This window comes from Pelophylax lessonae (genome assembly GCF_965119305.1).
Source record: "Pelophylax lessonae genome assembly, chromosome: 4".
In the NCBI taxonomy this organism is placed as follows: Eukaryota; Metazoa; Chordata; class Amphibia; order Anura; family Ranidae; genus Pelophylax; species Pelophylax lessonae.
In genome coordinates, this window is record NC_138771.1 from 631965448 (window position 1) to 631981108 (window position 15661).

At 41.6% G+C, this 15661-nt stretch overlaps 1 protein-coding gene across 1 annotated transcript in view; it reads right to left on the minus strand.

Moving 5' to 3' along the window:
* Nucleotides 1-13843, minus strand: part of LOC309552864 (uncharacterized protein) — a gene marked incomplete at both ends in the record, with an annotated part of 124000 nt that extends 110157 nt beyond the window's left edge. Inside the window, 3 exons of the mRNA XM_082253775.1 lie at nt 9250-9576; nt 11052-11447; nt 13837-13843. Coding sequence (XP_082109901.1) covers nt 9250-9576; nt 11052-11447; nt 13837-13843 — 730 coding nt within the window. The remainder of the gene's footprint in view (nt 1-9249; nt 9577-11051; nt 11448-13836) is intronic.
* Nucleotides 13844-15661: the final 1818 nt, after the last annotated feature.

Sequence of the window (15661 nt, forward strand, 5' to 3'; positions counted from 1 at the left end):
AATGGATGCTGCCCTTGCTTATTTATAGGAGGTGGGAGGGTGTGGGAGGGAGGTATGCTGATTGGCCTGGAATGTGTCTGCTGACTGTGATGTTCAGGGTCAAAGTTTGCCTCAATGATGATGTATAGGAGGCGGACCGAACATCGCATATGTTCGCCCGCAGCGGCGAACGCGAACGTTCGAAGTTCGCCGGGAACCGTTCGCCGGCGAACCGTTCGGTACATCTCTACTGGACTTTTGCCAGCCTGCCAGGTTCCAATTGACACACTGATGATCATAGAGAAGTTTGTGACAGTCATCCAAGTTCTGGAGGATGTCAGCATTGTTTGGCACAATGAGCAATTTAGTGTGCTGCCTCGATTAAAGCTGTCATAAACTCCATACATTTCTACAGTTTATAAGTGGAAGGTCCCCTAATCTCAATGCAGCAATAAGACAATGACCCTGACAACTTTTTGAGGGTAAAGAGTACTATTTTTTGGGTGGTTGTGACTGACTTTTGATTTGCTTGTATAAGTCTTCCTCCTTCTGCATATGTTGGGAGAGATCACAAGTCTGCTATTCCATGTGCTTGATACTCTTGGATTACCATACTGCTAAGAGTGGATCGGGATGAGCCTTCCTCTTGTTGCTCAATCCTTTGGAGGTACACTTAGCGACTGAGATCTCTATAATTTGAGATCATAAATGTCTGCTAAGAGGGGTGTGTTAATTGTGAGGAAGCAATGTAAAAAGCAAAAAGGTCCGGTGCTAGGAAAACAGGACCTGCGCTCCCTTCATAATATTAAACAAAAGCCACCCGGGGGTCATAGAGCAGCTGTGTGGAAATAATGCACCAGGAAAGGTGTTGACGCATACAGTTACACCAACAATGACCCCAAGAGAGCGCTGACCCACTGGATAGTAAACGATGATATAGAACAATATTGAATGTGGATAACACTGTGTAAATAGTCAAACAATAAAAAGTTTATTTGGGGACAATTCCATAATTAATTCATGCATCCTTGATGCAGGACAGTGATACACCATGCACAAACTCCCTTGACCCGCACTGTTAAAACCTGATGGGTAAAAACTCACAGGATGGATCCCCTCTGGCAGGGCTGCTGTTAGAAACCAAGGGGCCTCGTACAGCCTACTTGACAGGGCCCCCTTCCCCCATCCAAAAGTGACTGAGGACATAAATTCATGAGTCTTTCTCTGTAGCCTCATCTGCACAGATGAATGAATAGGAAGTGCTCTGAGGCTTCCTGCTCATTCACAAGCTGAAGCATAGTAAACATGGTTTACTATGCTTCGGCGATTAATGGACACAGGAGTGATTGGTACCAATCACTCACTGTGTTCATTCAGGAAAGGAATGGGCCAGTAAATTACAAACCTACCGGCCCTTTTCCCACTCTCTATCTTGAAACATCCTCCATGTGTGCCGCCAACAGCTGCCAGCGGGAGAGGAGAGGAATGAAGCTGGCAGTGCTGCGGGGGAAAGGGGCACACAGAGGGCCCGGACAGCAGATGGAAGGGGTGCATGTTCTAGAACCAATCCCCCTGCAGTGCAGCTCTAGGGGGAAAGAGGAGGAGAAGCCGGCAGTGCTGCAGGGGAAGGCAGAAGAGGATCAGTGTCTGCAATAAGGCAGTTCAGCCGGACCTCCTGCTCAACAGGTGCCTGGGCCCCCCTTTTGAACTGATGGGGCCTGGGCCCAGTACAGAAGGGCTGGCTGTACTGCCTTATCAGTGGCACTGCCCACTGGTGTGCTGCCAGTGTAACACGACCAGCCAGGACGGTGTTGGGGTGCAGGTGGACGTAATCTTCTCCAAGCTGTGGAAATAGCAATAGGAAGGTTTGACGGTATTCACCGTCACTGGAAGTGAAAAACAGATAATTAATGGTTTGAATTGCTTCAGATGGGACAATCATATTTGTCAGCAATATCTTCATATAGAAATATGAAGATTTATTCCCATTGCCATGAAATCTGTAATTCCTAAATAATGTGTATTCCAGCTTCAATGTGAGACACACACACATTGTTCTGTCCAGATGGCTAGATAATTAGTTTAGGTTAGGGGGGAGTGATTGTGTACTTTGTATGGGAATGACTGAGTGTATTGGATTGTGAATGTCATGTCCAGTTTCTCCATAGGGTCCACTTGGGCGGTAACCTTGTGGGGGAAAAATGTATATAAGTATGTTTCTTGTTCAATAAAGAGAGTTAGTTCACCCTCAATCTAGAGTTCTGTCTCTTATTGGGGGAATATGCTACAAGGGATTGCTATGGTCTTCCATACTCCCTTGAATAATCACTAAGCTCTTGTAAGAGCTTGTGTAGAGCTTGTTCCTGCTGCCCTCTCTGGGGAAAGAGAGGTTCACCCACGGGAACCTGGAGCCTTGTCGTAGAGCCAGGGTGAGTAGGAGACAGCGAGACCCTAACCAATCTGTGGCGGTTCGTGGGGTCTGAAGTGGTTACGGCGTCTGTTGGAGTGCTTGGAGCCATCGGGAAGCACTAGGAGCATCCGTCAATGGAGGTACCCAGTCGGGGTGCAGGTGGACCCATTACAGATGAAATCCTGGTGTGTCACGGAAAGGGGAGGAGGATCACATTCTGCCAGGTGGAAGGAAGGCAGGAGATTTACCAATGAGTGGAGCTGCTGAGGGAGCTGATGAAGCTGACCAGAGGCTATGTACACAGCGGGAGAACAGGTAGAGCGAGACGTCAGACCCTCGGTGAGTGGCCATCTGGAGCGAGGCTTAAGCCGCTGGCGGAGCACGGGTGGAAAAAAAAGTGGCAGGAGGAGGTCACTGTCATCACTTGTTGTTCTGACAAGTTTCGGGTTTGCCCCCTTGTCAAGTTACATGATTGGGACAATGAATCGGGTTTAAATAGGGGCTGGCCACGGGGTGTATGCTATTGTGTTAAAGGAGCCGCAGCTCTCTTTACATATAAATTACTGCTGCACAGTCCTGGATGTTTAATGTAAGACACAATCTAAGAGAAGTTATTATATTGTAATCTACCTTAAAGAGGTTGTAAACTCGTTAAAAATTTTTTTTTTTTTTTTTTACAACCTGCAAGAGAAAGACATAATGAGCTAGTATGCATCGCTTTGAATAAGCATCACCAAAAACAGGTCAAAATGTATGTATTTCCTATACCGTCATTATATAACCCACTATATGAAAATTATGAAAATGAAAATTCTGATATATATGTCACTATTTCTACAGACTTGGTGACATTAAACCCTTGACAAAGGCTACTCTGTTAGCCGAAACGCGTCGGGTCAACATTTTTGATGAATTCTCTGTGACGCATCCAAGCAACCCAGCCTGGAGAAACAGAGTCCTTTTCATCAAAAATAAAAGTCACACATACTGCACCATTGTCACGGAAACTCTTTTTCCAAACTTAGCATTTTTCCATGCACCTTGGGTCTGTAACCCAAACACCAAACATCACCACTAATGTCTTTTAAAATATCTTTATTGTATATACAAGTGTATCCACAATAAATTGCCATTATAATTTTATACAACTGTGTATCCTTCACTTGCCCGTAAAAGTCCCACCTTATGGCCTGAGAAACCAACCCATACCCCACACCAAACTCTAAGGGACGGAGGCAAAACACAACTACAAACTCTCCAGAGATCAACAAAAAAACCTCTCGAGGGCCTTTTTTCTTTTCTTTTTTTGTTTGTCCTTGGTAATTTGCCCTCCTCGTTTACCTCTCCTAGTTTTCTTTTTTCTTTTATGAGGCTGGTCTGTGACTGAACTAAAAAATAGTCACTTTGTCGCAATGGGCACCTTGAGTGGGAGATTCCTTAGGGCGTGCTCCTTCCTTGAGGTAACAGTCAAAGTCCCTAGCCAATGGGCTGTATCTATTGTGTGTGAATATAGAAGGAGCCAAAGCCCTCTGTTCCACAGTGTGCGTTATGTTAAGTGGAGTGGTGGGCTGTTATAACATCATACGTGGTGGAAATTTCTGAGAGCTTTGAATGCTCTACTACACAGTAAGAGGCCATTTTTACTTATCATTTTAATAAAATAGTTAAACAGTATTATTCTATGGTCTGCCCGCTTTTTATCTTCCCCATGACCTGATATATGGAAGGAGCTTTGGAGGTCAGCTGGGTAGTCCTAAAGTAGCGGTGCCTGTGCTCCTGTTGGAGGGAGGATTGCTTGGTTTGTTCTCTTCTTACTTAAGGTGAGAGGCCATTTTATGTGGTGGTGGGCATTGATTCAATGAAGAGCACCTGTGTCATCATCCCAGGAATTAACATCATCCACATTCCTCACTCATGGGCTTATGCATGGACTTTATATTATAATTTATTTATTTTACCTGTTTTAGGATGTTTTATAGTCACATATGTTTCATAATGTGACTCATGAGCGCTGCACTATTTTCTTGCTGTGATTTTATGCTGGTTTTGTATTTTGAACCTGAGTGTTCAGCTGCTGTTTAATTTTAAGATTTTTTTGACTGTGCGCTGATATATTCTCTATCTATATACTGATAAATCAGTTGGATTGAATCGTTTGTCTGTCACTGATGAACCAATTTTCTGAAGGACTATATTCATGCATCTGTTTCTTACCATTTATAATACTGTTCTTTGTATTGTCACGATTCTATTAAGTAATATTTAACTTGTTTATTTACTTTATTCTGATAGTTTGCTGTACACATTGTTTGGATGATTTAGAGAAGCGCACCAGTAAACTTTTGAAAAATCAACATCTGTACCAGTGCACAAAACATTTGTCACATTGTACGTGTTCCATCAACATCTGTACCAGTGCACAAAACATTTGTCACAGTGTACGCGTCCCATCAACATCTGTACCAGTGCACAAAACATTTGTCACAGTGTACGCGTCCCATCAACATCTGTACCAGTGTTCAAAACATCTGCAATAGTATTCCATTGCAACATCAACATCTGTCAGTGTCTGCCGGTGAACGATCAACGTCATAGTCATGTCATAGTGTACAAGTGCATAAAAACATCTGTCAGTTTACCAGTGTCCCACCAAAAAATAAATAAAAAATTTAAAGCACCCCCCCCCCAGGTTCTCACGTGCAAAGGAAAACGCAGACGCTGGTCCAGTATGCATATGTAAACGGCGATCACACCACACATGTGAGGTATCACCGCAAACGTCAGAGCAAGAGCAATAATTGGCATAACCATACTCAGGAGAAGTAGCAGAATGTGTTTTGGGGTGAAGTTGCAAGTTTCCCTATGCAGTGTATGAGAAATAACTTATTAATATGACATTTTTGTGGTGAAAAATAAATATCTTAATTTTCCAAAGAATTGTGGGAAAAAATTACAACTTTAAAAGACTCGCCATGCCTCTTACTAAATACCTTGCACTGTATTCTTTCCAAAAAGGGGTGATTTGGGGGGTATTTGTACTGTGTTGGCATGTTAGGGCCTCAAGAAATGAGATAGGCCATCAGTACATCAGGTGTTATTAGGCGTGATCAATTTTCAATGACTGGTACCATAGCTTGTGGACTCTATATAACGTTCACAAAGACCAAATAATATACACTTATTTGGGTTATTTTTACCCAAGAAATGTAGCAGTATATATTTTGGTCAAAATGTATGAAAGAAATTACTTATTTGCAAAACGTTATAACAGAAACTAAGAAAAATGCATTTTTTTCAACATTTTTTATAATTTTTCATTTGTAACGCAAAAAATAAAAAACCTAGTGGTGAATAAATACCCCCAAAAGAAAGCTCTATTTGTGTGAAAAAAATGCTAAACATTTCATATGGGTACAGTGTAGCATGGCCATGCAAATGTCATTCAAAGTGTGACAGCACTGAAAGCTGAAAGTTGGCCTAGGCAGGAAGGGGGTGGTTGAAAGTGCCCGGTATTGAAGTGGTTGAGAAAAAAAAAAATCTTCCTTTAATGTCACTTTAAAAAAGAAGTATGGCCAAAGGTTTTTTGGCTGTACTTCATCAATGGATCATAGGAGTGCAGTTTGTTCTGGAAAGAATCCTGAACATATGGACAACCCTTGGACAGCAGCATTGTCAGTCTGGTGGGGGGTCAGATTTAGTTGAACTCAAAGTGGAGCTCCACCCAAAGGGCGAATCTTTGCTTGTCTGCCTCCTCCCCCCTCTGCTCCCACATTTGACACCTTTTGAGGGGATTGAGTAGCAGTACCTGGTAGTGATGGGCCGAACACCCCCCTGTTCTGTTCACACCAGAACATCTCGAACAGGGGAAATGTTCTAGCGAACATGCAAACCCCATTTAAGTCTATGGGGACACGAACATGAAAAATCAAAATTGTTTAAATTTTTTTTAAACAATCATTCTTAAAGGAAAAGTGATTTTAATAATGTTTAAAGTGAAACAATAAAAATGAAAAATTTCTTTAAATATCATACCTGGGGGGCCCTTTTAATGTGCCCGTAAAGTAGTGCATTTGTGCGATGTATGCAGCCTTTTGCAGCAATACTGACATTTCTAAAGGAAAAATTTTAATTTAAACTTGCTTGCGGCTGTAATGTATTGTTGGCTCCCAGCAATACAGATAAAAAAATGAAAAAAAGGCGTAGGGTCCCCCCCAAAATCCATACCAGAGCCTTATCCGAGCACACAGCATGGCTGGTCAGGATGGGGGTGGGGGCGAGTGATCACCCCCCCTCCTGAACCATACCAGGCCACATGCCCTCAACATGGGGGGGGTGGGTGCTTTGGGGCAGGGGGGGCTCGGCTATAATGTACCCAATATCTATTCACATTGAGGGGGGGGGGAAATTGGAATCTGGAAGCCCCCTTTAACAAGGGGGCCCCAGATCCTGCCCCCTACAAGTGAATGGATATCGGGTACATCCTACCCCTACCCATTCACCAAAAAAGTGTACGAAAAAATAAATACAAAAGCCAGTTTTGGAAAAGTCCTTTATTAAAAAAATAGTGTCCCCCGATGATCATAAAAATAGCAAAAAAAAAAAAAAAAGAAGCTCCTGCTTCTACGGACGCTTCCCGCTCTCTGAGCTGTTTTGATTTTGACAGCTCTTTTATAAGGATCAGAGGTCACAAGCCACCCCACAATGCACTGCTCAGGTGCAGTGAATAAATTACATGACATCAGTAATTTATTCACTGAACCTGAGCAGTGCATTGTGGGGCGGCTTGTGACGTCTGATCCCTATAAAAGAGCTGTCAAAATCAAAACAGCTCAGAGCGCAGGAATCTTCCATAGAAGCAGGAGCTTCTTTTTTTTTTTTTCGGGAGGCGGGCGACTGATCATCGGGGGGACACTGTTTTATTATTTTATAATAAAGGACTTTTCCAAAACTGGCTTTTGTCTTTATTTTTTTGTACACTTTTTTGGTGATTGGGTAGGGGCACGATGTACCCGATATCCACTCACATGGGGGGGTGGGATCTGGGGGCTCTCTTGTTAAAGGTGGCTTCCAGATTCTGATAAGCCTCCCCTGCAGACCCCCACAACCACAGCCCATGGTTGTCGGGAAGAGACCCCTGTCTCCATCTACATGGGGGCAAGGTGCTTTGGGGTGGGGGGTAGAGCCCCCCCCATGTTGAGGGCATGTGGTATGGTATGTTTCAGGAGGGGGACAGCCAGGCTGTGTGCTTGGATAAGGGTCTGGTATGGATTTTAGGGGGATCCCCACGCTGTTTTTTTTTCATTTGGTTCCCCTTAAAATCCATACCAGACCCAAGGGGCCTGGTATGGACTGGGAGAGAACCCCACACCGTTTTTTTTTTTTCAGCAATACTGACATAAACTGATATAAACTGAAGTGCCTATATATATATATATATATATATATGTATTTATATCTTTGTGGTATACACTGCACTAGCTGATCTTAACAAAAAGTAAAAAGCAAAAATATTTCTCCCTGCCAGCAATGTATTATTAACCATAGAATTCCAATTATAAATCACCCGCTGGCCAAGGGAATTGAACCCACAATCTTGCAATTGCAGGCCTGGTATTCTACCAGGTAAGCCACCGTCAAGTACGCTTAGGTTGACCACACTTTTCCTGCCTAACTAACTCCTATCTCACCCTACACACAGTGGATTAGATAAAAGTTAGGGAGAGTGTGTTTAGCTTAAGCAGGCTTAACATTGGTGTAGGTGGTAGAATACCAAGCTTGCAATGAGAGGACTGTGGGCTAGATTCCCCAGACAGTAAGTGATTCATTGGAATTCAGAGGTCAGAGTCCATGATAATGCGGGAACTCAAAGTTCCTGCAAAGAAGCAAACTGAGGCAGTGTTCTGCTGAAAACTCCAACTCACCAAAATCTCCAACCATGTCACTTCTGGTGACTGTACAGCAGTAATAATTGGAGATTTCGATGAGTTGCTGTTTTCACAGACGACCGGCAGCCTAATCACTATGATACACAATATAATGAGTGGACATTGTTAGTCCACCCGCTACTAACCAAAAACATGACTGCCTCCAAGAAGGCGACAATATTTTTCCTACTTATCCGGTGTTCTGTGAAAACAGCAACTCATCAAAATCACCAATTATTGCTGCTGTACAGTCATCGGACGTGACCTGGTTGGAGATTTTGGCGAGTTGGAGTTTTCGGCAGCATACGAAAGTTTTAGCCCATGAAGTTTAGCCCCCCTCCTCCTTCCCCCCCAGCCGACCCATTTACAAAACGCAGCGCGCTTTATGCATGTGCAGTAGGAAACCGGTTGTGATGCCGCAAGGCAGCAGCAGCACCCGATAGTCGACTAAAATATTGTTTTGGGTGAGGACACCGTAGGATCTCTGGAGCCTGGAGCTTTGCTATACTTTACTAATTGAAGCTGAAATCCAACTAACACATTTTCAGTTGTTACAGCAGTTATTTTTTCTTTATGGGATAAAGGTTTTACATATATAAAAAAAACCTGATTTGTGTAATTACCCCTGTTAGTAGTAAATGATTACTGTAAATGCAAACTGATACTTTGTATGGACAGGTTGACCTGTAAAGGAAGTTAAAAAATACCAAACTTACTGGCTGAATTAGCAGGTGAAAATAAACAACTAAAAAAGAAAACTAATATAGCCACCACATGTAAGAATTGGTGAGCTGAAATTTAATACAGCTTTAAGTTCCACTTTGACCTGGTAAAGCTTATATAAGATTGCAATAATTGTTTGAAGAGAGCTATGCAGATTTTAGAGGTTTTTGACTAAACACGGCTATTTGTCAGACATAAAAAACTAGCACCCACCTATGATACGAAGTCGCGGTCCAAGATAGTAATACTTGTTTTTCTCTTCATTATTATCAGAAGTTTCCACTTGCCAGCAATAAAAGGCTTGATTCCATCTGGTAACTTGGTTGAGTTGGAAAGATAAAGCATTATTCTTATAAGTGCACTCTCCGATATTTGTGCCGCGGTCACATCTAATACCAGCGTCCATGGTCCTCCTTACATGACAGGTGACGTTACTTACAGATGCTATGTTGTTACTTGTGAAGTGACCCAGAAGTGTCACATTTTCTCCAGGAGCAGCAAAGATCACCGGTATTGTCTCCAGAGCGGGTTCATTTCTATCTGATATAAAATAAAATATTATAGACAAAACTATGGAACAATACCCTCAACATCTGTTTTATGTTTTTGAAGCTGAACTCCTGACAAAAAGCCTAATATATGGATGAATGTATTGGAGCTGGTTTACCTGCCAAAGGATGTATTTCTGTCCATCCAATCCTGAGATTTGAACATCTCTGCTAATGTAACTCTAAGGCCTGTACAACATTAGCCCTTATACATTGGTGGCAGCAGATGATGGGGTTACACTTACTCTTTGTGACTGCAGTACCTCTTCCACATGGCAACATGGGATGCGAGGAGCTCAGGCGCAATCTGTCAACTTCTTGTGCCGGGCTAGCCCTTGTACCATGTGATTGCTATGACCAATCACAGCGATCACTTGTCAAATGTACACAAATGGCTTTCCTGGCCCACCTCATGTCAACACGCCATATGTTAACACCTTCTCTGGAGCCCACAGGATCACCTCTTCCTAGCATAATAAAAGACAGCCCCTCCCCCAACTAAAGTGTTCTTCTTTTTTTGGTGATGCTCCAGGCCACCTGTTGATTGCAGTTGGTAAGTACTTGGTTTGCTGCAAGTATATTCCCCCCTGCCGAACCAACACTCCAGGTTCAGCCTCTCCAGGACGTTGGAAGTAAACCTTCCTAAAAACTGGGTGCCGTATGTCCTGGGCCAGGGGAAAATAATGCTTAAACAGCATGGATATTGTACAGGTGTGGTATTATAAAAGCTCTGCAATTTGGCTCTCCCTTGGGTTTTTTCCTGTCTAGTATATGCAGTGCACTGCACTGCTCTCCTGGCTTTATTTTCAGTCTGAGAGCAGCTGTGGATGATTTCAAAAGGGGCAAGGAGATGAGGCAGCACAGGATGGTAATCTCCAGTTGCCAAGCAATGGCATAAACACTCTTAGAAGTCTGCAGAGGAACAGTCTTTTCTCCCTCTCTCTGCATTCTTGCCAGGTAAAGACATGCTTCTTTACCACCTCCCCACTGCAGCATACTCGCCAGTCTATGCTTCCATGTTGACTGGAGTTTGAATTTAGGAAGGGGGTGATGTTGTGACACCCTCTCATGACAGTTTTAATGCCTTGTGATTGGCTGCTCAAGCTTTAGAACTGTTACATAAGGCAGATCACATACTCCCCCATTCCCCAAAGTTCTACTCTGTTTATCAGGGTCCAGCAGTGCGAATTCCGTGGTTTGATAAGTATACATGTCCGGAGGTTGGGCTATGTCACTTTGTCAAGAATCGACCTTAAAAAGAATATGGTTGGAAATGTTATCACTAAGCATATTCCATCGTCCATTACAGTTACCTGTCAACAGATACTATGAATGGAGATACAACACAGACATTTCCCATTGGGCATTTTGCACGTTTTTATTAGCCTGTATGACTCTAGTAATAAATAAGAAAACATTTTAGGTATCATTTATGTTGAGAAAGTTGAATTTTGAGCCTCGGCTTACCTTTTACTATAAGCCACGTGCTGATTACAACTTGACATTTCCGGATGACCCCATTGGAAAACCTCAGTACTATGGAGCAGCAGTAACGCATAGCGTCCTCCTTCGTTACATTGTTTATGGTTATTGAGGCCTTTCGGTGTCTTAGATCAAATGTCACATTTAGCCTTTCCTGATACTTGGGAGAGAGCAGTCCTGAGTTGGAGTTATAAATTATCTTATTATCCCCTTCACAGTATGGTTGATCAGATGCTCTCACAATGATATTTGCAGACTCAATATTGTTCTCTGATTCTGGAAATGCAAATTGGCACGGGATGGTGACAGACTTCCCTTCTTGTAATTCAGTTCTTGCAGGCTGTTCAACACAGTACTGTCCAGAGGTGTCATGAAGTCTGTCTAAAGAAAAAAACACATGGAACTTATTAAACTTTGGGTTCCAAGTAAACTGTATATACAGTTATAGCGACCCCCCCCCCCTTCTACAAGGGACCAAAAGTAATTGGACAATTGAATCAAAAGCTGTTTCATGGCCACATGTGGATAAGTCTTACAGGAACACAAGACAGAGGATGCATGTGGAGGTTGAACGAGGAACTGATACAGGATATAGAAACTGAAAAAAAAAAAAGTAAATAGTACAATATTTTGGGTTAAATGAGTCCCATGAGGTCTCAAAAGCCACAATATTGGAAGCTCATGAAGCCTATATTAGAGGAGCTTTGATCTCTATAGCAGCAAGTAAAAAGAAAGAAAAAGCAAGATAAATGGAAACATTTATAAAAGAAATATATGAGCTGGAACAGATTCATAAAAAGAAAAAAGATCTTGAATTACAACAGTCATTAATAATGAAAAGAGACCAATTAAAAGATTTAATGGAACAACAAACAAGAAAGGTCTTAAATAGAGTGGCAAAAGGCAGGTATAACTGGTGTAATAAACCAGGAAAATACCTTGCAAAACCCCTAAGAAATAAAAAAGCATTAAATTATATAGAAAAGATAAAAAATAATAAAGGAGAGATGGTTTATTCAACAATTGAAATTGCAAAAGACTTCCATAGCTAATAAAGCAGCCTCTACTCGGTGAGACAAAGAGAGACTAGAGAAGCCAAAAGAGAAAGGAAACAAAAAACACAGGAATATATCAAGGAAGCAAGACTACCAAAAGTTCCAATAGGTAAACTGCAAGCTTTAGAAGATCCAATAACACAAGAAGAGATCAAAATAGCAATAAATAATACACCAACTGGAAAGAGCCCAGGACATAATGGATTTACAATAAGATATTATAAAAAATGTAAAGAACAATTAATACCAAAAATGTGTGAGTACTTGAATAAATTAGGGGAAGGGGAGGAAATGAGGAGGGAGTCGTACTGACACATATAACATTCATAACTAAGGAGGGGAAAGACTCAACATTATGTTCTAGCTATAGACAAATAGCACTATTAAATGCAGACACAAAAATATACGCAAAAGTGTTAGCAACAAGATTAAAAGTGTTGATGCCGGAGTGGATCTACACGGATCAAACAGGGTTTATACCTGGGTGGGAAAGTAAAGATAATAGGATAAGAACAATATTTAGAGCTGCAAAAAGAGAAAAGCAGAAATCCCTAGCTTTATTTCTATCGATAGATGCTGAAAAAGCATTTGATAGGGTGGACTGGGGATTTATGCTAGATACTATAGAAAATTTAGAAGTAGGTCCAAAAATGGTCCGATGGGTCAAAAATCTATATAACCACCGTACAGCATCTGTTAAGGAAAATGGAAGTATGTCACCATACTCTGAGATGTTCAATGGAACAAGAAAAGGATATCTGCTCTCGCCCCTCCTGTATGTACTTTCATTGGAGCCTTTGTTAGTGACTCTGAAATAATCTGGATATTGGAGGGGTGAAAATGGGAGAAGAGGAACATAAGGTGGCAGCATACATGGATGACATTCTGTTTTACATTTCAAACCCCAGAACAACACTCCCAAACCTAATAAAAGAGCTGAAAAAATATGGGGAACTATCGAATTTGGAAATTAACCCAACTAAATCAAAAATTCAGAATGTAGGCCTAAATAAAAAAAGGAGGAGGGGGCTTTACAAAATGAGGTTCCATTTACATGGAGGAAAAATGAAATGAAATATCTTGGAATAAAATTAACATCATCTATGGGGAAGATGTATCAAGCCAATTATATACCACTCCTTAATGAGATTAAAACCAAAATTAGGAGAATATCAACACTCTACCTTTCCTGGATGGGCAGGATTAATATGGTAAAAATTTGATTTCTCCCAAAAATTCTTTAAAAATTTCAAATGATTCCAATAGCATTACCTCAAGTATTTTTTTAAAATGTTAAAGAAAATGATTTCCAAATATATCTGGCAAAATAAGAAACCAAGAATAAAGTTTGCATTATTAAGTAGAGAAAAAAAAGGGGGAGGTTAGCAGCACCAGACCTAAAGATACTAAAACGCAGTATTAATAGCACAAATGGCAAATGGACAAACATGAAAAGTGAAAAAAGGTGGGTCAAAATGGAGAACATATTAAGTAAGACACAGTTATATAACAATATCTGGATGCCACAAAAATTTAGAACATTATGGGCGTGGTCTGGCCACTCACGCTGATGGCCGCATAACTGCAGAGCTCCAGCGGAGGCTAGTGTCTACAGCGGGTATACAACACATACAGCCCACACATCAGAGCGCCCAACAGTGCCTGGAGCAGAGATGACAAGAGGAGCCCTCTCCTGTCACTCCTCCAGCTCTCACCAACCATAAAAGCTCACAGACTTTTTCCCTTAGGCCGGCAGAAAATACTTTCAAGATGGCGCCGGCTGCAGCTCAGCAATGCCTCTCCATGCTGCAGAGTCACAGCCTCTTTCCAGCCCAACAGACTTAACGATCCAGGACATGGATCAGGAAGAAAAGCAAACTAACAAAAGACCTGCTTCTTCCCCCTTTGCCTCACCACAATCTAAGAGGCATGTAAGTAAAAAATATAGCTCTTCTACAGAGATCTGTGATATGGGTCGGGATTCACATGACACTCTATCCTCTTTTCCTGCCACTGATCAACCAGCTACTGAGCACACATTAAAAGTTATGCTTATGTCCCTGAAACAGGACCTACAAGTGGAGTGTTGTAAAAATATCACTACTTTACAAGCAAAAGTGGATCGGATAGAGGAGAGAGTTGAAAGTGTTGAAATTAAACTAAGGGATACTGTATCTGCACATAATGACTTAGTGGATTGCTATCAGGAGCACAACACTGACATCCAGTGGCTGAAAAATAAAATAGCAGATTTGGAAGATAGGTCCAGGAGAAACAATCTCAAATTCAGAGGCATGCCTGAAACAATCTCTTCTCCAACTGCTGAAGACCTTGCTTCCGATGGAACACCCTTGAGACCTAGTCATTGATAGAACGCACAGAATTGCCAAACCAAGCTCACTTCCTGACACAATACCTTGGGGCATTCTGGTGAGGATCCATTTCTTTCACGTTAAGGCCAGAGCTATGGCAGCAGCTTGAAAGGCAGATAAACTTCCTGAGCCCTTCTCCCACATCTCTATCTATGCAGATCTCTCAGTGGCAACACTAGCAAGATGGAGACAATTTTCTTCCATCACAGAAGCTATAAGACGCAAGAAAATTATCTAAAAATGGCTTTTCCCTGCCACACTTCAAATCCCCCATCAGGGTCACAAGTACATCCTCCAATCTCTGGCAGACTATAGGAAACTGCCACATCAATGGGACATACCGCCTCCCTCCTCTCTCAAGCCTCAACAGCCCATCCCGCCTGAATGCCCTTCTCAGACCGGGAAAAATGTTTTAGGTCCAGATTAAAGTTTTTTTAAGCAAACAAGGGCCTCAAATCATTCATGAGTAATCCATACTATGACACTTCCTCATGGCCGGTTTTTCTGGTATCCACAATGTGTTGCATTTGATAAACAATGTGTTTTTTTATATTAATCAGACATAACATTACATGTTCACAGACACACAAAATCAGGTTGTGTTTGATACTTGTCAAACAAATGCTGTTGGATACAATGGGAACTTAGATACCATTGTTGTATTCAGTTGACAGTTTAAACAGTCTATTGTCTCTATAGATACAGTAAACAAGTAACCTGGTCAAAAAGACCAGAGTGCCACTTTGAGGTAGAATTTGAGAACACCTCTCTAATAGGAAATAGCTTGTCGTTAAGGTAAGCTGTTTTTCTCTGTTGTTCGGTAGTTAAGGTAAACAAACCTTTTATATAAAAGGTTGTCAGGCAAATGAGACAAGGAGGACTCCATGACGCAGTGAACACCAAAGACCCCTGCAACCAAGATGCTTTCACTTGATTCCCCAGCAACTGTTTAAGAACCTGAGTCCTCGTTGTCATCAGAGATCACGAACACACTATTTCTAATAAGTTAAGTAACTTTAAGCGTATTTCTGCTGTTTACAGACCATAGGCTGTTCATTTGTTAGGCATTGGGTAAATAATAAGTGCAGCACTAAGTAAATATGACATGCAATTATACATAGTCAAAAATACAATATAAATGAAATGCATTATCAATAAATGATCAGTG